At 36.4% G+C, this 27,524-nt stretch overlaps 2 protein-coding genes across 2 annotated transcripts in view; one reads left to right on the forward strand and one right to left on the reverse strand.

The window, feature by feature from the left end:
* Nucleotides 1–27,524, forward strand: part of LOC109425214 (tyrosine-protein phosphatase Lar) — an 830,826-nt gene that overhangs the window by 258,762 nt on the left and 544,540 nt on the right. The gene's annotated exons all lie outside the window — the stretch shown is intronic.
* Nucleotides 15,988–27,524, reverse strand: part of LOC109414018 (myosin-I heavy chain) — an 87,239-nt gene continuing 75,702 nt past the window's right edge. Inside the window, 1 exon segment of the mRNA XM_062851022.1 lies at nt 15,988–17,277. Within this exon segment, the coding sequence (XP_062707006.1) occupies nt 16,981–17,277 (297 nt within the window). The 3' untranslated portion in view covers nt 15,988–16,980.

Below are 27,524 nucleotides of genomic sequence, written 5' to 3' on the forward strand. Positions count from 1 at the left end.
TTTTCTAGATTTTTTAGCTAAGTTCTGTAAAAACAGTTGAAAGCTAATAGAAAATGGGTAATATTACCGCTCTCATCTTAAAATTTGGTCGACCATAATTTCCATAATTTCCAGCGACACTGCCGTAAGTTTATATTCATTTTTTAGAAAATTTGGCAACATTGGATTAAGTTTAAATCATGTTCAAAGTTCCTTTGACTTATTATCTTTTGAATGAGATCTAGGGTTTTGAAATCGGACGCATATTGGCGAAGATATGGGCCTAAAAAAATGGCATGTTTTTGAGGGGGTGACCCCAAACTTGTGATCGGGAGTGTACTACGTCAAAAAAAAAGGAACATTGTACTTTTTACAACAGTCCTGAAGGGTTAATAATGGAACCGATACGCTATGAAGAGTAGACTTTTGTTCAGATACCACCCCAATATTCTCTTTCTATGTGGTCCACCCATCTTACCCACTGCGCTCCATGCCTTTTTGTACAAACTGGATCTGTACCGAATACTAACTTTTCAGGGTTGTTGTCTGGCACCTATCCACCATATATTTCCGGTGTCCAACTTCTGTATGATGGGTTCACCGCAGAGGTACAGAAACGAGGAAATCAGATATACTTTTGAACTGCACAGAAGACGATTCGTCGCAATTTCTCTGTTCTGTTGCGGCTGCAATGAGGGCTTCTTTTGACCAGAGTTAACACATGTAAACCCCACAGCAACGCAATTGCGATTTCAACGTCGGAGCTATTAACACCGTTACAGCTTAAATAAATAGGTATAAGTCAGGTTGATTCGAAATATTACGCCATTATAATGTAAAAATAAAGTTATTTTAGATTTAATATGGTTCTCAATACCTCTTGGGAGTTAATTATTGGTCATCGAACTGCTCTTTGAGTGTGCTGGCTTCGTCTGTCAGAACAAAGAAATTTTCGTCAATAATAAACTCATTTAATGATTTATGCAAAATCTAGTTCAAACTTAACATCATCTCAGCTGCATATGGCGTGTGTGCAAAGCGCATTCTGATTAAGAAGCTCTTTTGTTGGGTACACATTTACCATGCAAATGACTGAGCCATATAAACGTCGAAATCGTGAAATATTTTGAAACAAACTAGGATCATGAAAATATCGTTCAATCTCCCGCATGTCGTATAGTTATAATGATTTAGACAAGGGGCATCCATTAAGTACACTGCCCATAACTGCATATTTGTAACATTTGCATATTTTCCTGATATTGAGTTAAGATCGGGGATTACCATCAAATCACAAGTTCTTTCGACTACCTGAACAAAAATTTCAAGTTTGTTCTAGGATTTATGAAAAAAATACCAAGTCATTTTGTCTCATTGACCAATGTAACCGCATAACAGTCACACAGGGAAAATAGACTGGCTTTAGAGCGTGTCATCAAACATACTCAGGTCCGATTTATTTTTTGCCAATTCGTCTAGCATATAAGAAGTGCTGTGCAAAATTTTATTGCTAAACGAATTTATGGGGAATTTAAATTTTGATTCATGCCCATACTATTGAAAGTTGCATCTTTAAGTTCCATTTTCTTCAATGCCTACTTTTGTCGAATGTTACTGTTAGGGGCCGTCCATATACCACGTGGACAGAAAATTCATGGTTTTTTACCCCCTCCCCCCTCTCCATGGACAAGCGTGGACTTTTCATTTACCCCTACCCCCCTCCCCCAATGTCCACGTGGACATCCGAAAAAAAAAGGTTTTTTTATATTGCTAAAATAAATGGAAAAAGTGAGTTTAACCTACGAGCAGGGATGCCAGATGATTTTTTGGAAAATCTGTATCACTCTTTTCAAAAATCTGTATCCCATACAAAATTTGGGAGAAAAATCTGTATCCCATACAAAAATAAAAAGACCCCTCTGGCTCAAAAATCTGTATTTCATATAAAACAAAATCTGTACGATTGCTCAAAAATCTGTATAATACAGATACATCTGTATATATGGCATCCCTGCCCACGAGTGATCGCGCTGTTGTATTTTGTACAACACGTTGAAAAAATCTCGCTTTTTGTACTCAGCATTAGCGTGGTGCTGACGCAGGTAGTCAACCGCGCGAGTTACGGAAGGTTAAAAAGTTTTTTTTTAATATTGTTTTTTTTTTCTTCTTAAACAATGTCTTAAATATAATTGAAAGCTTTATACAATACAAATTTTCTATAGCTACAGTTAAGTAGCACAAAATAGGTGCCTACAAGTTTTCAACATTGTTTTTAATTCAGCTTAATGTTTGAGAGAGGGTGGGTTCGATTCTTGCTCCAGTTGGTGAAAAATTTTCGTCAAACGAAAAATTCTTCATTGGGTGTTTTTCGTGTAATGTCCATCGCCTAATGTTAGTGCTTGTTCAATGTTTAGTTCGTACAGCCTCTGGTTGAGGATGGTGTTTTTTAATGTTTGTTCAATTTATGATTGTCTGATTGTTTTGTTGAGATAAGGTAGTTTTAAATCTTAGATTTTCTTTGATATAAGATTATACTGCTTAGATTCTTACAAAAAAAAACAAGATTTACAGTAACTAAATTGTATTGCTGATGTGTAGATTTTAATATCCATTAGAAACATCTTAAATTTTAAAGGAACCTACAAAAAAAAGTTTTTGAGATAGGCCTCCAAATCCCTACATGTATTTTGAAACTTCAAAGTAGTTTAAAAATTTGATATGAAACTTCGAAAAATCCATACAGAAGTTCGATGAAATTTTTCTGACTGAAACACCAACATTTGCATGGTCTACACACCATTTCAAATCTCCATAATATTCCTCGGTGAAGAAAACTAAGTAATTAGAAATTATGATAATTTTAAACAAATTAGTCTGTTAATCAATACCATGATTTCTTTCCTTGAAGAAGTACCTTACAACTAAAAGACAATGTATAATAAAATAAAATGTGACACATTCTACGGGCTCCGTATCATCAATACCAATTTTTCAAAGTTGAGTAATGACATATTTGACATTTTTATCACATTCTACATTACTTTTGTCATCCAAAAATGTATTCGACATGATATTAGTATGACAATAAATATAAATTGAACGACGATTAAGATAAACATTAAAATCGTGATTTTAAGTCTTTTAGGCACACTTTTCATCCAAACTATCGTATTTTAAACACCAACACACTGATTTTTCAAAAGTATTCCATCATTTGTTGATAAATGTATGTAGATTTTTTAGCAAAAAAAGGTTATTAATCGGAAGACTTTACAGCTTTGAAATATGGCTGATCATAGTATGGGTTTTTATTGCGTTGTAACGTCACGAAAAATCAACATTTTTAAATTTTATTCAAATACGGAAAACGTTACAAATATGAAATTTTGTTTGCTCTTTGTACTCGAAAAGATCTTTCAAATGAGACTTAAAAAAAGAAAATCGGTTCACGGAAGCCTGAGTTTCACCTGGTTGAAGTTTGCGTTGTAACGTCACGAAAAAAAGTTCTGGAAAAGACCAAATCTTTCTGGCTTGGACGGCTTCTGAATTGGACAAACGTAGTTCTATATTCAAAACAGTTTCGTTCTCGTTGTGTATGAGCTCTTTTTCGAGATATCGTTTATAAATTGCGTACCATTGCCGGCTAATAAACTACATAGATTTTTGAAGGACGGGGGAGATGGTGTTTGGCCAAAATCTACGATGTAATTGTACTGCAATATTGTAAAAAATTTTAATCGTCATCATTAGTCGTCATAATCATCGTTATTGAGTTGGTCAAAGACTAACAGTTGATGGACAGTTTGATTTAAAGTTCCACCAACAGGCGGCGCTAGAGAACTTACAAATTTTAAATTTCATGCATCTCAGGATCCCTTTTACATAAAAATACGATTTCTTCGTTAACGTTGTTTGGTAAGTAAAGGACTTGCAGTTGATTTACCAATAGATGTGAGATTTTGCCATTAGAAGACGTTGGTTTCCATTTTGCAAAAGCAGGCAAGGGGTTAGAATTTCTTGAAAAGTATTCTACAAGCTGGAACTTTTTTCGCTTTGGACATATTGTATTCAAATCAAATTGTAAACAAAGATCAATATATAATTCATAACTCTCAAAATTTGATTTGATTCGATTCACTTATTCCTTAGATATAAGAGTAAATAGAACACAGTCAAAAATATGATTCTGCTTAAAGCGCTCCATCTTTGCGTAGAGCTAACCAACCAAGTCCAAAATTGTAGAAATTACAGATAACAAGATGAGGAACTATCAGTCAAAATTTGAGAATTTTTGATATATTTTATAAAAAGTTACGGCTTGTTGAATGTGTTTTGGGTAATTATTAAAAGTGGCATGCCTTTGAAAATTTGCAACTGCTACCACTGTGTGGCAGAAATTAATACCATGCGGCTATTAAACTGAAAGTCTAGTGATCTACCAAACAACTTTAATGAAGCAACCATCTTTCCAATTAATCACGAGATAAGATTAGATAAGTAAAACTAATAATGTGTATGCCCTCTAGCGCCTCCTAATCATACGACCCATCAATTGAAAGTTCTTGACCAGCCAAACAATTTTATCGAGGACACCAACTGTCTAAATAGTTAGGATCTTGAAATATATGGGATGGATATTACATCAGTGTTACATCTATTTTTGATATAACATGAATCACCGACAAACAGACGTAACACCTACGAAATTGAAACTCATATATCTCGGGACTCTAATTACTTAGACTTTAGACTTTTAGAATGTTGATGTCTTTGGAAAAGTTGTTTATCTTGTCAAGAATTTTCAGTTTAAAGGCCGTTTGGTTCAAGTTTCTAACTGACTAGTGGTAGTTGAAATTTTGAAAAATAACGCACTTTATATTTATTCAAAAAATATTCAACATGTTGTAACTTCTTATAATGTGCCCAAAGATTTTGGCAAAAAATAGTTGCTCAACTAATCAAAATTTGTTGAAAACTTTTTGGAAAATTCTAAACTATTGTAAACTTTTAATAAGCGTCGCCCAGTGTGTCTGAATCTCACATCAAATAGTAAATCAGATGTAACTTTTTGACTTATCAAACAACTTTGCCAAAGACACTAACTCTCTAAGTAATTATGACTCTGACATATATAGGATGGATTTTTTTGTCAGAATTAGGTCTATTTGTCTCTGGATCACAGAAATTGATGCCCCTAAGTGGTATGCAGATCTTCAGGTATGTCTTTGGTTCAATAACTGCTCGCACATCTTAAAGCGTTTTTAATTGAATCAATGACATTGCATAAATTATTGAAAAAATGTTTAATTCGACGGCGTAATTAGTTTTATGCTGCAAAATCTAAATATCTGGCGGTGCGAAGTAATAAATATCAACGGTTTAGTCTTCGATACAATATTAGATGAATATGGGTGGTACTAGGCCGAAGATGGGTACCATTAACCTTCATGAAGGAGTTTTCATACTGCTGATAGCAATAACTTGGCCCTCCGAGACATTTATCACAAAACGGATTTTTAATAGAATAAAGTTGCTCTTGGAGCGGAGCAGTAAAAATAACGCAATAATATATTCACAAATGCGGACAATTTTGTCTGATTATTCTGATTAAAAAATGATGTGCATTTTCGTGACGTTACAACGCGAGCAGAACACTGTTTGAAACTGAACGGGCGTTGTAACCTCACGAAATGTAAAAGTCGATTATCCAAAAACGAATCCAAAATGTATATGTTTTATTTCACTGCATTGAAGAACAAACCAATAAATTTCAATGTTGGGAGAAATTTTCAGTTTAAAATAAAAATCCGAGCAAATTTTTCAAGATGTTGGTTGCGCGGTAGAGGGGGATTCTAGCGCGTTGTAACGTCACGCTACAAATACGCATTTTAAACAAGATTTTCTAATGAAAACTAAATGTTAAATAGGTTGACCTATCGGAAATTTTACAAGGAATCTGAATATGATAAAATATTTTGAGGTTTACAGTCGTTTTTATGAATTATAGTGAAAAGTCTGACTACGAATGAGTAGAATTGACACGAATGCACTTCGGTGTAAAGTGTCATTAATTGAATAAAAAAAAAAATAAAAATGCGTAGAAACGTTGTAACGTCACGGTAGAATGTGCCTTATCTCAACGGCGTGATGAGTTATATGCTGAAAAATTTAAATATCTGGCGGTGCGAAAGCGCGTTAGTCTTTGGAACAAAACTAGAAGAATATGGGTGATACTAAACCAAAGATGGGTGCCGGTGTCATTAACCATCAAGAAGGAGTATTCATACTATTGATAGCAATAACTTAGCCCTCCGAGCCATTTATCACAAAACGGATTTTCAATAGAATAAAGTTTCCCTTGCAGCTGGGAAGATAATGCAATGATATATTCACCAATTCGGGTAAATTTGGCTGATTATGCTGATTCTAACATGATGTGCATTTTCGTGACGTTACAACGCGAGCAGAACCCTGTTTGAAACTGAACGGGCGTTGTAACGTCACGAAATGTAAAAGTCGATTATTCAAAAACAAATCCGAAATTTAAATGTTTTATTCCATTGACTTGAAGAACAAACCAATAAATTTCAATGGTGGAAAAAAAATTCAGAATATCATAAAAATCCGAGCAGATTTTTTAAGATGTGGGTAGTGCGTTAGAGAGGGTCGGATTCCAGCGCGTTGTAACGTCACGCTACAAATACGCATTTTGAACACGTTTTTCTAATGAAAACTAAATGTTCAATAGGTCAAATATATCAGAAATTTTACAAGGAATCCGAATATGAAAAAATATTTTGCGGTTTACGCTCGTTTTCATGAGTTATAGAGGAAAATCTGACTACGAATGCGTCAAAACGTTGTAACGTCACGGTAGAATGTGTCATGTATGAAAGAACTGTTGAAAAGAATCTCATCAATGATGCGACACAATTTGTTTCGTTAGTAGATTCTTGTTTCCTAATTTATATGTCAATGTTGTCCACGTGGACATTCGACGAACCCCCACCCCCCTCTCCATGGACAAGCGTGGACTTTTCGCTAACCCCCTCCCCCCTCCAAGCTGTCCACGTGGTATATGGACGGCCCCTTATGCGGTTATGGGCAGTACAGGCGATAGACAAAATGATCGGGACAGGCAGAATTTGCACTTTTCAAAAATAGTAAACTAGATCTAACTTTTCGGAAAATGCATCAAAAATTCTCAAATTTTTACTGTAAGTTGGTCAACTAGTTGTCTATCAATGGTCCAAATTCGGGCCATTCTACATAAAATGAGAAAGATTCTACTTACCTTACCGATCAGACTAAGGCCTGGGTGGCCTCTGCTGTACATAGCAGCCGTCTCCATTCCACTCGGTCCTTGGTTGTGTGTCTCCAGTGCCGCACTCTGCGTAGGGTCACGGTGCTTCATTTACCGTTATTATCAAAAAAAAAAAAAAAATATACCATCTAAACCTGAAACGCCATTCTCTTTCTTCATCATTCCTACACCTCTGGACAATTTTTAAAAAAAATCGTTAGACGAAATTTTGAGTTACGCCCTTTTAAAGGGCCTAACCCCAAAAAAATCAGGGTTTCTATAGAAAAACATCATATTTCATAACAGAAGCATGTTTCTGCCATCAAAATTTGAAACGCCATTCTCTTTTTTTTTATCATTTCTACACCTCTGGACAAATTTTGAAAATAATCGTTAGACGAACTTTTGAGTTACGCCCTTTTAAAGGGCCTAACCCCTAAAAAATGAGGGTTTCTATAGAAAAACATCATATTTCATAACAGAAGCATGCTTCTGCCAACAAAATTTGAAACGCCATTCTCTTTTTTAATCATTCCTACACCTCTAGATAAATTTTTAAAATAAACGTTAGACGAAATTTTTAGTTACGCCCTTTTAAAGGGCCTTACCCCTAAAAATAGGGGTTTTTATAGAATACCATCATATTTCATAACAGAAGCATGCTTCTGCCATCAAAACCTGAAACGCCATGCTCCTTCTTTATCTTTCCTACACTTCTGAACAAATTTTTAAAATAATCGTTAGACGAAATTCTGAGTTACGACCTTTTAAAGGGCCAAACACCTAAAAAATCAGGGTTTTTTTTTTATATAAAATCATCATATTTCATAACAAAAGCATGCCTTGAAGTCCCAAATAATAAAACGTATTATTAATAATGCTATAATTTGATACTATGCGCTAATATTGGCTATTTGTATTGATGTTTGTATACAAATTGGCCATTACGCTAATATAAGGGAAGTATTTTCAAACATGTAGGAAGCAATCATGTTTGTATCAATTGCCATTCATAGCGTGGGACGTATTGCTTTTTTAAAGACAAAACAAGCGATGGCATGTGCCTATCTCATTCGTTAGATTTATTTTTGAATGCTGTTTTCAATTAATAAACATACAAAACTAAGGATTGAGATGATCAATTGTAATGATAGTTCTATATTTAACTGCTAAACTACGTTACCGAAGAATAAACGTGATTAAATAAAACTAAGTTTTATAATAATTGGGTTCTTTAGGGGTATCCGGATTATTTCATAATCGGATTCTCCGCCCAAAAATTAGTCGAAATCCAAAATTTCATAGTTTTTGGAGTCCGGGAACTATTTTTAAAATGCATTTAAAGTTTGTATGGGGAAAATTTTTTGTTCGGGTCGAACTGTCACTTTAACGATTGAACTGTCATTCTATCCACGAAAATTAAAATTGTTTTGTTGATTTAACCATCAAAACAAAGGTGTTGGAATCCAATAAAATCACGTTATACTCAGAAAAATGAGCTCTTTCGATTAGGCTATAGAAAATAGCAATATTTTATTCACTAAACAACCCAATTCTACTATAAGTACTTCCCAAGTAACAACTTAAATTTTATCAAAGTTTTTTAGCGATTCAAAAATCCTAAACATAAAACCATTGATGCCGACTTGAAAATGCTCTCGAGTTCTTGTATGCCTCAATAAGCCCACGTTCTGGCTAGTTGGCCCAGTCTTATTAGGGTCTACAGGACTTCGTATGCAAACCGGCTTAGGATTTTGGGTTGTATCATAGTTTTATCAATCTTCTAAATAAAACCATCTTCTGACTTGTCAAATAATTGTTTTGATTATTTTTCACTCTCAATGTTCGATCGTCAGAATAAATTATGCTTGGTGTTTATCCAGCCATCAATTGGAAAGATGCAGATATGGAATTCAGATTTGTTTTCCTATATTTAATACATGTCAGGAGACATGCCACGGAAAATTTATGGTGAATGTGACTGTGATAATGACAAAAACTAAGTGCGCCACACAAACTATGCGTAATTTGGAAGTTAAATGCATTTAATTTACTCGGCGGAATTTTGTGCAAAAAAGGTTTTTTCAACACAGCGGAGTTTAAAAGACATTATGTAATTTTTCTGACAAAATAAAATGACGGAAACGTGTTGTATGGTTTAATTAGATCTTAACTGTACGTGAAATCATAAAATTGAGTAATATTTTTTCTGTATTTACATGAATTATCCCGGCTAGGCGACATATTTTTCTGATAAAACTCTGTGTTCCTGATGATTCCTCCAATAGGGCTGACCCTCCTGAGGTAGTCATAACTTAGCTCATGATAGAACTAGCGGTTTTATCACAGCATTTTTTTGGTTTATGTTACGGCCACGAAATCTTTTGTTGGTTTTATGCATTGCCTTAAAGTTTTGTGAATTTGTTTACAAAAAAAATCTCTCCGACAACAACCGCAAATGCAAGTTTTATTGAAATGGTATATAATAAGTGATAAAACCAATTCATGTCTACTTGCAAGTCTTTAATTGAAGATGTTTAAAGCAGAAGTTATATGATAGTTTTATGGAACGCCAAAGGTTCAAAGTAAAAAACTACCACATAAAACTAATTTAGAACAACTAGCTTTTGGACATACTCGAATAAAACCAGGATAAAACATTAATAAACCTTCAAGGCATGCTGATTGTTACTTGGGTTATGACCATCAAATGGGCGTAACTGGAGAATTTGACCAACATTATTTTTGAAATTCAGTTTATGGGTGTGCATTAACTATATAAATGATAAAGTAAATGAACTGTCGTTTATGTTTTTCATTGTATATTGTTCTGGCTATAATAGTAAATAAAGCCAACGTTCGTATCCTACAGGTTAAAGAATACTTCCATTATACTGGCGTTATGGCTAATTTTTATACACAATGCATTCAATATTAGTGCATGGTATCAAATTGTAGCATTATTAATAATACTGTTCATTATTTTGGACTTTGAAACATACTTCTGTTATGAAATATGGTGGTATTCTATAGAAACCCCTATTTTTTTAGGGGTAAGGCCCTTTAAAAGGGCGTAACTCAAAATTTCGTCTAACGATTATTTTAAAAATTTATCCAGAGGTGTCGGAATGATAAAGAAAGAGAAAGGCGATTCAAATTTTGTTGGCAGAAACAAAATGTTATGAAATGTGATGTTTTTCTATAGAAACCTTCATTTTTTAGGGGTTAGGCCCTTTAAAAGGGCGTAACTCAAAAATTCGCCTAACGATTATTTTCAAAATTTGTCCAGAGGTGTAAAAATGATAAAGAAAGAGAATGGCGTTTCAAATTTTGATGGCAGAAACATGCTTCTGTTATGAAATATGATGTTTTTCTATTGAAAACCTGATTTTTTAGGGGTTAGGCCCTTTAAAAGGGCGTAACTTAAAATTTCGTCTAACGGTTTTTTTTTTAATTTGTCCAGAGGTGTAGGAATGATGAAGAAAGAGAATGGCGTTTCAGGTTTTGATGGTATATTTTTTTTGATAATAACGGTAAATGAAGCACCGTGGTCCGCAGATCGTCCTCCACTTGGTCGACCCACCAAGCTCGCTGCGCACCACGTCTTCTTGTACCGGTCGGATGACTCTCGAGAACCATTTTAGTTGGGTTGCTATCCGACATGCTGATGACGTGACCCGCCCACCATAGCCTCCCGATTTTCGCGGTATGGACGATGGTTGGTTCTACATATCAGCAGCTGATGCAGCTCGTGGTTCATTCGCCTTCTCCAAGTCCCGTCTTCCATTTGCACTTCGCCGTAGATGGTACGCAACACCTTCCATTTGAAAGCTCAAAGGGCGCTTTGGTCCTCTGCACGTAGGGTCCAATTTAGCGTGGGACACATAAAGACATTTTACTTCTGTACACTTTTTGAGTTCCACTTTGGCCTCATATCAACTGTGCCAAATTTCAGCTCGATCGGAGAAACCATATTTTAGCGCCAGCCATTTTAAGTTTTCATACGATTTACTATGGGGAAAATCACCTTCTCAAAGAAAGATCGCCACAGGTTGCCCCATAACCCCTAAAAATAAATTGATGAATGATTTCTATTGGAAATTTTACGAGGAATCAACCATTTGAAGACCCCAAAGAGATCTAAGGCATGTGGAAAAAGTTATTGACTGAAAACCGAATGGCATGTCAACGCAGTTTAACATGTAAGGAATAACAATAAACAATAAAATCTCGTCATTTTATCGATCGGGTAAGGCTTAATAACTTTTTCCAAGAAACGTCGCATCGCTTTGCGGTCTTCGAAGGTCTGATTCCTCGTAAAGTTTTCTACAGAAATCATTCATTGATTTATTTTTAGGGATCTAGGGGTGACCCCTAGCGATTTTTCTTTGCAGAAGTAAATGAAAAACTAAGAATGGCGGGCATGCTAAAATATAGTTTTCTCCATCGATCTGAAATTTTGCACAGTTGATATTGGACCTAATTAGAACTCAAAAAGTATACAGGAACTAGATTTTTTTGCATTCTTTATATTTTTCCATATAAACCGTGTCCCAGGCTAAGGGTCCATGCCCATAGAGGACTACCGATCCTGATATGTTATAGTGATCGTATAATGCAGTTTATTGCACTTTGGGTCAAATTGGAGAAATGCAGTATTTTTTAAAAGGTTGAATTAAAAAAAAAATGTTGAAATACGCTTCGAAATTTATTTTCGAACAGATTTTATGAAAGTACGCTTTGTAAAGAAAAAGGTAAACGGCAAAATTTTGCCAAACGCTACCGTTTCCTAGATATGCAATAACATTTTGTGAAAATACTAAACTTTTGGTTGTTTTCGAGTTGTTTGTCAAGTTATGCAGTTTTACTTGTGGTGATCCAATATTATACTGCACTATGGGTTAAAAACGTAAGAAGTATTGACAAAACATTACTTTCTTACAAAATAAAAGAATCACGAAATAAAAAGTACTAATTCACAAAATCTTTAAAAATTAATTCTCCCGAGTTAGTTAATAGTTTTCAATTCTTAGGCTGTAGTTGAGTAAAGAAATATAAATCCAAAGTGTATTAAACTGTTTAATTCCATAAATCAATAGTAGGCCGGCGGCAATGTAACACCCACATTTTTTGAACAGCTTGCCGTTTTCCAGCCTACTTCACTACACATTCACGCTGACCAGAAATTGCTCGACTGGCATTGTCATTCTCGTTAACTGCATAGCCTTGTGCTTAATCCCGTCCATTGGTTCCTCTCGAATAGTGGAATGCACTCCGCTTTCCTTAAGATTTTTTTTTGCTTCCGTTGCTGTCTATAAAGGCGCCAAATCACCCTTGAGAGAATTGCATACATTTAGGCGTTTTTTAAGCGTTTTTCAACAATTCGTCGTGATGATGCCGATTAAAAGTTGGCGGCGCGTTTTGTTGTGAAAGCAACGGATAGCTGGAAGCAGTATCATAAGTATCATCTACCTTCTAACTCGGTGAAATAGACGAGAGGTTAGAGATATACCTCACGATCAACAGATCAGTGCACGAATCCGTGCCAATATTTCACTTTAATGATTTGTCTGTCGGTTTGGTTCTAGCGATGGCTAGACCCGCTTTGCGGTGGTGGATAATTGGCAGCGTGGTACATAATTAGTACATCACTTTTACGACGCAACTAATGTGAAGCAAAAATTATGTCATATCAACAGATTTTTTGTTGTGTACAATCAAAATCTGCACTGAAAAAGATGCGAAAAGAATGGAAATCTGTACCATTTTAATGAAAATTAAAAAAATAGCTTTGGCAAAAAGTGGAACTATAACAGCTTTCACAAATTATAAAAAAAATTGAGATGAATTATCTTACTTTTGCATTCGGGATAAGTTTGGTTAGCATTGATCGATTCCCGTGCAAAGTCTAACAACAAATGATCGCAAATCAAAAACACGATTTGTAATCAACATCAAATTGATATTACTTTTTGAAATCAGTTTGTCTTCGTTAAATTTTATTTTATTGTTTGATATATTTTTGCTGTCTTTTCTAATGAGTATACTATTTATATTATATTGAAAGTTTTTTCAAAACTGCTAGGTAATAAATCGAATGATATACCACTTGTGCAAACATCTTATTACAAAGGTTTTCATATTACCCGAAAAGAACTCCTCATTTGACGATTTTTAATTTTTTCGCGCTGATTGTTCATGTAACAACAAGTTGAAAACAGTTCCTACTATCATTAATAGCAAATTTATAACATGTAGTTACATGAACATTTTTCTGCTCTCATTTTTGATGTTTTAACCGTTAAAACAACCAGAACGACAACAACCTTAGTTATCATAATTTGCAATATCACAACATCAAAATTGATTTTCAGTTTGCTGCCAGACTTTACTCGGGTTATCACACTGCATGTATGCTCGCTTTGTTTCTATCGGTTTTGATCAGACTTATCCCTACGTACCCGTAGTGTTACTTGTATATGGTAGAGTGCGGGTACCGGTTTTGGCCAGTCTAAGGGAAATCATTTTTATAAAAATGACCAATAATCCTATGAAAACAACCAATGTGTCAAATGAAAGGTTTTGAAGGAAAAATGCAGAAATCAAGCCAATACTTGATTTTTGTATTAAAAGTGGCACTGGCCAAAATAGAAGCACTGCCGCAGTTTTGGCCACAGTGTAGAATTAGCATTTAAGTTAAAATACACATTAATAAAAACAAAAAAAGTTTTGGCCATATTCTTATGTTTGGTTTCTATTTTGGCCAATCAGGTGTATTTCTTATGGGAGTGGCCAAATTAGAAGCACCCTGGCCAAAATAGATATATGGGAGCTGATTTTTTAAGGAAATATATTTTTTCTACCAGTTTTTTCGAAATGTGTGGTTTTCACAGCTGTAATCATCATATTGTGTTAGTATCTACTAGTAAAAAAATAAATTTACGTCGATTTAGATTGCAACAGCCTGAATACCGCACTATGGCCAAAACTCCGGGCTGGCCAAAACTGAAGCTTCTACCCTATATGATCTGATTTATTATACAAGAATGCCTAGAAGTTTTTAAATAATTTCAAAACTATATATTTATACTAATTAGAAAAGACAGCAAAATTATATCAAAATATGATTTCAAATTTAATGATGACAAATTGATATAAAAATGATATTTCAATTTGCTGTTGATTGCAAATCGTATTTTAGATTTGCTTTCATTTTGTAGTTAGAGTTTGCTCGGGTAAACACTGGAGATTAGCTACAATATTAACATAATATGCTCAACAGAACCTGTTCCTTTATCACCACTTCGAACAATCTCATATGACTATAATACCCTTAGGGGCTGTACAAAAACCACGTAGACCAAATTTGGGCATCTCTGGCCCCCCTCCTTTCTTGTAGACTTTCTTCCACACAAATTTTTTGAAAATTTTATGAAGCGTAGACTTTGGTCAGACCCCCCTTCCCCCAAAAAATCTACGTGGTTTATGAATGGTCCTTTACAAAGCCTTGTACTTAGGCGCTGTCCATAAACTACGTAGACTTTTTTTCGGCCATCTCAGATCCCCCCCCTCCCCCCTCGTAGACTTTTGTTCATACAAAATTTTCGAAATTTGTATGGAGCGTAGACTTTGGCCAGACCCCCCCGTCCCCCCTTAAGAGTCTACGTAGTTTATGGACAGGCCCTTATTATGCTACTTCAAATTTGCGCCTATATATGACGTAGGCATTACCACCCCTGTTTTTTTTTCCTTGCGAAAGAGGCGTGCAAGAGCATTTCTATCTGTATTGTTCCACGTTCTGGCGGCTTTTATGCTGCAGCATTACCGTCCATGTTATCTTCACCTCTGAAATCGCTCTGCATTTGTCGTTGAACCATGCGTTCCGTCGACTCCTTTTCACATAACCAACGGTGTTTTTGACTGCGTCGTTTACTGCCCCCACTCGCATAACAATCTCATTTCTGCTGGGTTTCCTATTCATATGGGACTGTTATGCGAGTGGGGGCAGTTTATGTCTGTATTAACTTCAGCAGTCTTCTAGTAGGGCCATATGCACGCTCTTTTTCGGCAACGCTTCAAAGTTTAGGAAGCAATTTATAAAGTTTTCATCAAATTTATTGAAAATATCTTCACTTTTTATGCGTTCTATAGAAATCTGTATCACATTTCAAAAATCTGTATTTTTCTGTACTCTGTATCTTGTCTGTATAGAAGGTCAAAAATCTGTATAATACAGAAAAATATGTATATCTGGCATCACTGTTGTTGATGACGAGGAGTTTTGGCTGGAGTTTAACGTGGTTAAACCACGGTCCTGACGTCGATAATGTTGGGGAAATGTTGTCCAGGAATAAAATTGTGGTCGATTTATGATTTCACCTGATGTAATGATCTCCACGTGTGAGAGGCTGAATTGGAAGACGGTTCTACTAATGGTTGTGTTATTGGAGGCGGCGGCTGGTTTTGGTCCACTATCACTTCTTAAAAAGTTTTCACTTAAGAACCTAACATCCTGTATCAGGGGCTAAAATCAATGCTTTATGTAGCTGTTTTGTCCTGCTAGATACGGCTTTGGGAACAGTGATAACAATTGATTGAATTGAGATACCTACCTAACAATTTTGTTGGGTGTACTCTAACTACATGCTTATGCAACCAGCTAGACAATTTCTTTCCTTTCCACTTCAGTAAGAAAACCTCAAAAATTTAACATTTTCATCTATGTATATTTAACCTTCTTAGCGGTTTGCAATTTCACTAATTATTGGCAATACGCTATTGCTGCTCAGAAATTTTGATTCTTTACGGAGAAAAAACGGAATATATACGGTCTTTCCATTATAGCAGTCAAAAGCCCAATCGTTGTAGTTGCTAGGCATGAAGAGCATGGAATATCTCCTCGATGCGTGACGCAGGAGTAAACATACTCACGCCTTGGTCCTTTCTTAACTTTTCTGATTTACTATTTACATGGCAAGTATGTGTTTCGGTTTTGTCCGGTTTCTGATTGCGGATTTTTTGTTTGTTTGTTTGTGGAAGCTCTGGGAGGTAGACCGTAGTGCTATTTCTATGATCCAATTCAGTTCTATTGATTGGGTAAACAAAAATCTTCGTTTTTCGTCGTCTGGTGATGTGTTGTGGCAGTTTTTACCTATTCTAGTATACTTACAAAAGTTCTATTTCGTTGTAAATGAACCCAGTTTGGCCCATGCCTGAAAGTGTCCATGCGGTTGAATACCATTGGCAGGAAATATGCGCTTAACGAGTAACAATGTGTGAAATTTCTAAACAGAAATAGTTGGCACTTAAGAATCCTCATAGAATCGGTGTTTCTATAGAGTATGGTGTACTTATGAAAATAATCAGTTTGTAAAAAGTGTACCCTTAACGGCTTAGTCTTATACAGATACTTATCAGTCCTAAAATGTAGTACTTCTTAACGTTTGTATTAAATACGTTGAAACGCGCTGATAAATGGTAAATATTATGTTGTATAAGATTTGTCTCTGTATTGCCTTATCAACTAGGATAAAAATGCTATCGATGAATGCTTAACAAGTATGTATCGATGTTTAAATAACCTGTGGTTGAAGTTTCGTGTTGTGAATGGAAGACATTGAGGATAGTTTAAATTGGCGTACGAGGCTGATCAGTCAGTACAAAGCTGCTTGGGCGCTTCCGTCCCGGATCATACAGAGTTAGATGTTGACAGAGGCACCAGAGGGAGGCGGAGGAGATGATGTTGTCTTTACCAATTCCATGTATTGGAACGGAACGTGCAAGCTAATGCCATTGTGCTCGACAATTAGGTGGCCCCGCCGATGTGAAGCTCCGGTAACGGTAACGGCTTCTCCTTTACGTAGCTGTTCTCCAACGGATGCTGCCACCGAATCTTCCGGGAAGTTCATTTTCATGATTCGCGTTTGCGGGTAACCGAGTTTGGAGTTTCCTGTCACGGTGTAGGATCGCGATGGCGGTACTGGGGGAGGGCGTTCCTGGTGAAAATAATACAATTGGACAATAAATCAAAATATATCGTGGAAATATGCACAGATTAACCGGACGCCCCAACTAACATTTATTGTGAATGTAAACGTCAACAAAGCGTCCTCAATACGGCTTGATGTTGAGTTACTGTGTTGTACATATGGACGGCAGCTTCTATGCAAGCCCAATGAATCTGGCGAACTTAATCCACTAGTACATGCTGTGCGCGATCAGCTTCTATGCCACCTGGTCATAGCTCTTTTCTCGGCTCCTTTCCACTAACTGAATAACATTGTGAGAAGGCGCTTTTTCAGCCTTTTCGCATTTGTTAAATAATAGTTTTACGGCATCCCCAAACGATTAAATATAATTAGGTTATTGGATACCGTAACGCAATACATGTAGAACTGGAATTATCACTTTTAAAAATGAATCATTAAAGTACTTGCCGCTACTTGGAATCGAACTCCCGATCTCCGTATCCACTGGTCCCGATGATGTCCTCGCTGCCACACTGCTATATATAAATAACATAGAAAATAGCCCGTTTTGTTTTACTCCAGACAAGGCTTCATAATTGTGCCACAAGAAACTTTACCCAACTTCATCTTGCTGCAAAAGCTTGTGAAACGTCAAACGCGATAATGTTTACATTGAACAAGCTGTGTGGTTGCGCCAACAGATTCTTCTTCACAGCTTCTAGCTAAAAGAGTGTTCTTTAAACGGCTACGAAGCGCTGCTGTTTTGTGTTTCGGCAACATTACAAAACGTACTGTAAAAAAGCAGCTGTTGTAGTGGCTGGGACTCTTACTCGATTTGCACATCTTCCGGCGTTGAATTAAAGTGCAATAAAAGCAACCCAAATAATTTTACAGCACAGACGTGGATAGCTGTAAAGAATTTGTGTAGTAGCTATATATCCCACGCAAGCCGTGTGGGTAAACCAACAGTTTCTTTATTACAGCTTCTAGCCGTAATGAAATCGCATAACGGCCTTTAAAGCGCTGCTGGTTTGGGGATTTGTCAGTATAACGAATTGAACTGTATAGTAGCAGCTGTTTTGTTAGTGGGGACTCCTATTCGATGTGTTCAAGTTTTCACATCTTCCGGGAAATCTCCCGGAGTTGGAATAGAGTGGAGTAAAGGCAGCCCCAGTAACAAGCAATGGATTTCTGAAAACTGAGTTTTGGTAGCTGTATGGTGCTTGTTTTGCAGTCGTGTATTAGCTTATGATTTATATTTGACTAGCTGTCCTTTTATTCAGCGTTGACTGCTTTTACTCGATGGTTACACAACAGAAAGCAAATGACTGAAGCTTATAACGCTGAAAATGTTAGTTGGGGCGCGCGATCAAGCAAGTTAAACTGTACCGCACTCGGGCTGTATATGACGGGCGAGGATTTTTTTGGTAGTGTGGTACTTTTTACAACGGTGCGCGTTCTGAAGGGTTAAAACACTAAGGTTTACACGTCATGCAAACTTCGTGTTCTGATGGTTTACATGGTATATTATGTAAATTTGTGTTATAATACGCCATGTAAACACTCTGATTTCTGCTGAATGACATATAATGAAAGTTTACATGATATTTCATGACATTTACATGATGTCATGCAAACTTCTGCGATATCTCACGCTCCAATTATGGGCATAATATACAGATTTCTAACTCTTTTCAATCTGATTGCATTACGATTTCAGCCATATTTCACTAAAATGGAAATGGAAATATTTGTAAGATTTCAGCCGAACACTAATGCTTTAAATAACACCGTTCAACAGTGGTTCACGCTATGGGATGAAATTAAAAGTAACAGGGGTTTGGGACCCCAGAAGTGTCATAGTGAAGGAATTTTTGAAAAATAATGGACCGCGGCCCCACAGTTCAAAACCGAAATTTGTATGGGGAACTAGGGGTGTTCATTTCTGTAGGACAATCCTTAACCAGCCGGGACTTTGTGGCTTCAAATGGCTCGTTCTCCGAAACTAGGCCACCAAATTACAATCGGTTTGAAGCATCATCAAGGGGAAGAGTATATCTAAAGAATGATATGGTGGGGATCCCCCCTGACCCTCCCCCTTTTTGCTGCGGGCGGATCTAAGTGTGACATGATACATAATTTTCGCACATCATAATAATTTCGACTGGAAACAGTGTTTTTGAATCGCTGTTAGTGACAAATCATTATATAAATGTTGTTCCGGACCTGATGAGGCCATTTGGTTGGCACGGGTTATCCGGTGGCCACGGAACAGGTTCTGGGGACCACAGGGTCTCAGGCGGAAATGGCCAATTTTTTATTTCAAAAGAACACCATCATGCGACAACTCAAAATTTGCAAAATTCCGTGTGTAATCCAATAGAACCAAAAATTATAGATTTACCCAATGCTGGACACCCGGTGGCCATGGAACAGGTTCAGGGGACCCCAGGGTATCTGGCAGAAATGGTCAATTTTCGATGATAAAAGAACCCCATCATGCGACACCTCAAAATTTGCATAATTCCGTGTGTAATCCAGTAGAACCAAAAATTATAGTTTTACCCAATGCTGGGCCCCCGGTGGACACGGAACAAGTTCTGGGGACCACAGGGTCTCCGACAGAAATGGCCAATTTTTGATTCCAAAATAACCCCATCATGCGACACCTCAAAATTTGCACAATTCCGTGTGTAGTCTAGAAGAACCAAAAATTTTAGTTTTACCCAACGCTGGGCACCCGGAGGCCACGGAACAGGTTCAGGGGACCCCAGGGTATCTGGCAGAAATGGTCAATTTTCGATGATGAAAGAACCCCATCATGCGACACCTCAAAATTTGCATAATTCCGTGTGTAATCCAATAGAACCAAAAATTATAGATTTACCCAATGCTGGACACCCGGTGGCCATGGAACAGGTTCAGGGGACCCCAGGGTATCTGGCAGAAATGGTCAATTTTCGATGATAAAAGAACCCCATCATGCGACACCTCAAAATTTGCATAATTCCGTGTGTAATCCAATAGAACCAAAAATTATAGATTTACCCAATGCTGGACACCCGGTGGCCATGGAACAGGTTCAGGGGACCCCAGGGTATCTGGCAGAAATGGTAAATTTTCGATGATAAAAGAACCCCATCATGCGACACCTCAAAATTTGCATAATTCCGTGTGTAATCCAATAGAACCAAAAATTATAGTTTTACCCAATGCTGGGCACCCGGTGGACACGGAACAAGTTCTGAGGACCACAGGGTCTCCGACAGAAATGGCCAATTTTTGATTCCAAAATAACCCCATCATGCGACACCTCAAAATTTGCACAATTCCGTGTGTAGTCTAGAAGAACCAAAAATTTTAGTTTTACCCAACGCTGGGCACCCGGAGGCCACGGAACAGGTTCAGGGGACCCCAGGGTATCTGGCAGAAATGGTCAATTTTCGATGATGAAAGAACCCCATCATGCGACACCTCAAAATTTGCATAATTCCGTGTGTAATCCAATAGAACCAAAAATTATAGATTTACCCAATGCTGGACACCCGGTGGCCATGAAACAGGTTCAGGGGACCCCAGGGTATCTGGCAGAAATGGTCAATTTTTGATGATAAAAGAACCCCATCATGCGACACCTCAAAATTTGCATAATTCCGTGTGTAATCCAGTAGAACCAAAAATTATAGTTTTACCCAATGCTGGGCACCCGGTGGACACGGAACAAGTTCTGGGGACCACAGGGTCTCCGACAGAAATGGCCAATTTTTGATTCCAAAATAACCCCATCATGCGACACCTCAAAATTTGCACAATTCCGTGTGTAGTCTAGTAGAACCAAAAATTTTAGTTTTACCCAACGCTGGGCACCCGGAGGCCACGGAACAGGTTCAGGGGACCCCAGGGTATCTGGCAGAAATGGTCAATTTTCGATGATGAAAGAACCCCATCATGCGACACCTCAAAATTTGCATAATTCCGTGTGTAATCCAATAGAACCAAAAATTATAGATTTACCCAATGCTGGACACCCGGTGGCCATGAAACAGGTTCAGGGGACCCCAGGGTATCTGGCAGAAATGGTCAATTTTCGATGATAAAAGAACCCCATCATGCGACACCTCAAAATTTGCATAATTCCGTGTGTAATCCAGTAGAACCAAAAATTATAGTTTTACCCAATGCTGGGTAAATGCCCCCCCCCCCGGTGGACACGGAACAAGTTCTGGGGACCACAGGGTCTCCGACAGAAATGGCCAATTTTTGATTCCAAAATAACCCCATCATGCGACACCTCAAAATTTGCACAATTCCGTGTGTAGTCTAGTAGAACCAGAAATTATAGTTTTACCCAACGCTGGGCACCCGGACGCCACGGAACAGGTTCAGGGGACCCCAGGGTAACTGGCAGAAATGGTCAATTTTCGATGATGAAAGAACCCCATCATGCGACACCTCAAAATTTGCACAATTCCGTGTGTAATCCAATAGAACCAAAAATTATAGATTTACCCAATGCTGGACACCCGGTGGCCACGGAACAGGTTCAGGGGACCCCAGGGTATCTGGCAGAAATGGTCAATTTTCGATGATAAAAGAACCCCGTCATGCGACACCTCAAAATTTGCATAATTCCGTGTGTAATCCAGTAGAACCAAAAATTATTGTTCTACCCAATGCTGGGCACCCGGTGGCCACGGAACAGGTTCAGGGGACCACAGGGTATCTGACAGAAATGGTCAATTTTCGATGGTGAAAGAGCCCCATCATGCGACACCTCAAAATTTGCACAATTCCGTGTGTAATCCAATAGAACCAAAAACTATAGTTTTACCCAATGCTGGGCACCCGGTGGACACGGAACAAGTTCTGGGGACCACAGGGTCTCCGACAGAAATGGCCAATTTTTGATTCCAAAAGAATCCCATCATGCGACACCTCAAAATTTGCACAATTCCGTGTGTAGTCTAGTAAAACCAGAAATTATAGTTTTACCCAACGCTGGGCACCCGGAGGCCACGGAACTCCACAGGATCTCTGGCAGAAATGTCTTGTCCCTTGTGATTAAGGGTTAAAACAAGCTTATCAACTTTCCACTTTAATTTAGTTGTCTCTCAACCGATTCTTCTTTTTTCAAGTATGCAATTTAAATAGTATCTGGGATTGTAAGTATAATGAAATTGAATTCTACCTTATATTTTTAAGATCTATTTTCAGAAAATACTGTATCTTCCTATAAATATTTTAAAATCAGTATGCCTTCAAGAAAAGCATCTCCCGGATACATCATAGTATATGAACAGTCTTCTTGAATTTATCCTCAAGGTGTATTCGCTTCTTTTAAGTTTTTAAAAAACATAAAATAAATTCACAAAATACCGTATCTTCATATATATATATATATATATATATATATATATATATATATATATATATATATATATATATATATATATATATATATATATATATATATATATATATATATATATATATATATATATATATATATATATATATATATATCTTCAAAAGTTGGAATTTATATACGAGAAGTTCATTGGAACGTCACCACAAACACCAAACACGCCAAACGGAATCCTCTAAATATTCATTCTAAGCTTTAAAGTTTCATGTAACAAAACTCTGATTTTCTGTGAGAAAATCTACGGAAGATCAAGTGTGTAAGTGTTTGCATTGTCCACTTAGAATCCGTACGCGCTGCATATTTTCTAGTGACACGCTTAGTTTACTCATAAACTATTCCTCTTTTAATGGTGAAAATTTCACCGGTTTTCGTACAACGAATCAAAAGATATACCAGAATGAAAATAAGACGAACAAAAAAATCTAGCACAAACGCCTTGAAAATTCAACATTTTCAAGCGCGACTATAGCAAAAAGCTTAAATATCGCCAAAACTATCATTTGTTACGCGCTCAAATGTTATTGATCATGACATGAGAAGATGTCCCCTGCCGATTGGAGTTCGTGTTCATGGAGAAATTTACTACGAATATCATGGCATGGCGGGTAGTCCTCCTTTGGACACCGTTTTAGTAACAACATGATGATCAACTCAAAATTGTACAAGATCTAAAGCCTCAGAAATCACTAGCAATTTTTAAAACACCGCAAAGGACCAAAGAAGATTTGGCTTGGATTCGAAAGTTGTCACTACAGTCGAAAGATTTTCAGAGGCAACGCAAAAATTGAGTAGTGTTTTTCAAAATAACTCTTTCATAGTCTCCAATATACTACATCCATTCAAACGCCCCCATTTCCATAACTGAAAAAAATACTGGTCAAAACGATTAGGAATCTAAGAAAGACAGGAAAACCGACTCCGGACACTGCACTATAAAATATGTTTCCAAAAAAGCTTGATACTACAAATTTTACAGTTAGACAACTTTTGAAGGAAGTTTACATTAGTAAAATTAAAAAATAAAAGTAATAATTTTAATGATATTTTTTCATGAAGGCGCTCTAAAATATGCATGTTTTGAAAGGTTGACATTTTCACAAGCCAGTTTATTCCAGAGATATTCGTGATTCCGTGTGTACGGATTCTAAATGGACATGATTTATGTTAAGGAGCATCCATTTAGTACGTCATGCACAATTTAGGACTTTTAGCCACTCTCCCCCATTCGTGCGAGGTTTTCGTATATTTGATATATTTTCCGAGCCCACCCTCCCCCTTATAAGCGTGACGTACTTTATGGATCCCCCCTTTCTTCTTCTATTTCCTTCCATTACTAATATCATCACTAAATGTGCTGCGATTGTTTCCTACGACGGATGTCACACAATTATGCAGCAATAATTACCGTAAAACTGGGTAACATTGATTAGCGGTGTAACTCACCTTGATTTTTGTCGTGGAATGTTCAAGATTTGATTTTTCCTGAAGAATAGTCAAGGTGATCAAAGGTTCCCCGCTGATCAATGTTACCCCGTTTTACGGTACTTCTCCCTATCAAGAATTCGATATAGATGGTAGAGAATAATGCGATAGGGTAGGTGTTCCAATATTCGCTGCCCCCAAGCAATTCTTATGGAGGGTGGTGAATACTGGAGCAGGAGTGGCAATACTGATTTATGGAGCTAAAATTTTATGAAAACTTTTTTATTCTTAATTTTTTTGAGTAAACTTAAAGCATCCAAAGCATCCAGCGTTTTCATATCATTTGGATGTGTTTTACTTTACAAAAAAATCATTCATATCGATCTATACAGCGAAAGGCTGAATAATACAGGGTGGCGAATACTGCTACATGGCGAATTCTCGAACACCAACCCTATATGGAATCATGCGATAGTGTGTGATAATGGCTTACGAGTAGATCAACAATGCAACACCGCACTGCCTAGTGCTATTCGAATCTTTGTCTCAGTCGGACTCGTGGTCGTGATTCTTCGCGCCGATAACAAAGTTACGGTTGTTTTTATTTCACAGTGCAAAAAATACGCGAATATTTTAAAGTTTTGATCATTTTCTTTAACATTAAATTAATTCAAGCGTGTCGATATCATAAAAAGTTTATTTTTTACAGAAAAAGATACAATTATTTTTAAAAGCTTAATCTCGGTTTATTTCTACCGAGATTTAGACAGCCGAACAGTACTCCGAAAGAATGAAAATGTTACTGGACATGGCCAACTTTCATCTAAAGAAAATAATTTTTGTCTAAAACAAAATTCCGTTGTAAACTTTTAAAACTCAAATATGGTTTTGTTGCATTTGATACTTTGGGCTGTTTGGTTGATGCTCAGGAACCAATGATAAAATTTTGTTTACTTTCGATAGCCTAAAAAATGTTGCGCAGTGTTTGTTATGAATTATTTTGGCTGATTACTTCTAATATTCCATGTCGTTTTAGCTGTTCTAAGTGCGTCGCTAATATAAAAAGTATTCGAAAAGAACGCTGAAATCAAACGTTGAACACAAAACGTTACTGCGTCCGAATAAAAAAACAGATATTTTTTTAATTGATTTCTAGTTCAAAAAAATTGTGTTTTAATAGTGAATTGTACAAAACAACATAAAAACACAATGCATGCCTGGTTTGGAATCTAGGAACAGATAGAAAATACTAAAATTTCTTACAAAACAACATTTTTGCACATTTTTCCAAACCTGCTTTTCAGAAACAACTCGAGAATTAAAATTCGAATTGTTATGACTTACAGAATACCATTTAAATCCAATCAGCAACTGAAGTTCTACATTTTAAGACTGAATTATTAAACACAAAAAAGTAGATTTATCACCCCACTTACGATTTGATTTGTTTTTATTGTTAAGTAAAGTTAAGTAAACCAGTTTATATAAGAAAAAAGCTTTTATATGGATTGTATCGTAAAATAATTAGCAATGTTTATGACGTTATATCTCAACACTGAATTAAATAAGTCTTTTTATTTCGGTTCTACTAGCAAATCTTTACGATTTAGTTAAATATGAGTCCAACATTTCTTTATTTTAGAATCTTAAGTATTATTGAAGTATGGATAGATTAATGCATGTCACAAAATAAAAATCTGATCAAAATTCGGTTTCTTAAAATATTTCCTCGCAATTAAATAGTTTGTAGCGAGTAAAATTTGTAATGAAAAAAATGTGGAAAAAACATCTTGTTGGGGATTACGCACACTTTATATATTACATAACACCGGTTTTCGAAATAGATATTTTCTATACAAAAAACATCATCAACTTATTATCGGACTGTAAAAAAAGCGTAAATTTAGTTCTTTGCTATAACTACTCCTCTATTATGTACATCGAATAATAAAAAAAGGTTTTTTCGCTTTGTATAATTTTAATTGACATCAACGTGATTAGATGGAACACCATCAAACTGAATACCTGAAAAATGCGTTATTTTCAGTGATTCGAAATACTTTAAAATTCAGAGGAAATTGTCCTTGGTGATCGTGAGAATTGTACCTATGTATGTATTTGCTTAATGAGCCGGATTTTTGTTTTTTCTTATACTTGCTTCCACATTTTTTTTGCAAATTAATTTTTTTGTGCCGAATTTTTAAAACATGTGTTTAGTTTTCGAGCAAAGCTCAAGTAAAATGACTATTTCTAGAAAGTTGCAGTTCGATTTCTTTTTCAATGATTTATACTATATTTCTAAACATCAAATTACTATTTTTGGGTATTTGGCATCTCAGTCTGATTTGGTCAATCAAAAACAACTATATGTTTTCTTAGTCCGACGTTTCGGTTCTTAAGGTCCAATAAATCAGACTGAGATGCCAAAAACCCAAAAATATTATCCAACGTACAGTCGATCATCCAGTTAACCGTTCAGCTATCGCGCGATCAGCCGTCCTCTGCAGCACCGCGCTGTTGCTGTGTACAACGAACGAGCTTTTTTAAGCGAGTTTTACACAATACAACAGCGCGATCAGCGAAAGGTTAAACATCAAATTACTTGTATGTTGAACCTAATCTTTTGAAGCCGTTTTCATCATTGCTAATAACTTTTCGATACAGTCCTTATACGAATGCTTTGCTCGGCAAAATTACAGTTTCTGTTTCTGAATCAGTAGTTGTACTTGAGTTCAAGTGTGCTTAGTAATAAGAATCCAAAGTGCCTAGAACTGAAATACAAAAAAAAATGTCATCGACCGAATGTCTCCACTCACCTGACTCATTTTGCTACGTCTGTGGAGAGTTTATAAGCTCCCGTGTGAAAAAGTGTTCAATTTCTGATGGAGCTAAATTAAGACAAGCATACCAAGAATATTTTGGCCTGGAAATCAAAAACCAAGACAAATATTGGGTTCCACATTTCGTTTGTCAGAGTTGTGCTGTTGGATTGCTTAGTAGGTTTTAGATAAATTGACAATTTTATTAGTAACAATATTTCAAACGCGCGTAATTTGTTGGAGTTCTGATAAACCGAACTATTTGCCATTTTGAATAATTTCCACTGTTTTTATCCGTAAATTGCCGGAAAACAATTTCCGTATGTGTTGTGGGTACGAATTTCTTCTACAGAATGTTAGTAATATAGTTCACAATTAATTGGGATGAACAACTTTCTTATCAGTTAGGTCTAGTATGTTTGCCACCATCGATGGTTTTCATATGGTAAATAGTTCGGTTTAGCAGAACCCTGACCAATTGCTTTTGAAAACAACTCTATTTTAAAGCCGTAGGTCGTACTTTAGCCCTACTATACAATTCACTATTTGAAAAGTAGAGATGCTTTCAGCCATCTAAATAATGAATTTATTTAAAAATTCTTTCTACT

Source organism: Aedes albopictus, chromosome 2 (genome assembly GCF_035046485.1).
Source record: "Aedes albopictus strain Foshan chromosome 2, AalbF5, whole genome shotgun sequence".
NCBI lineage: Eukaryota > Metazoa > Arthropoda > Insecta > Diptera > Culicidae > Aedes > Aedes albopictus.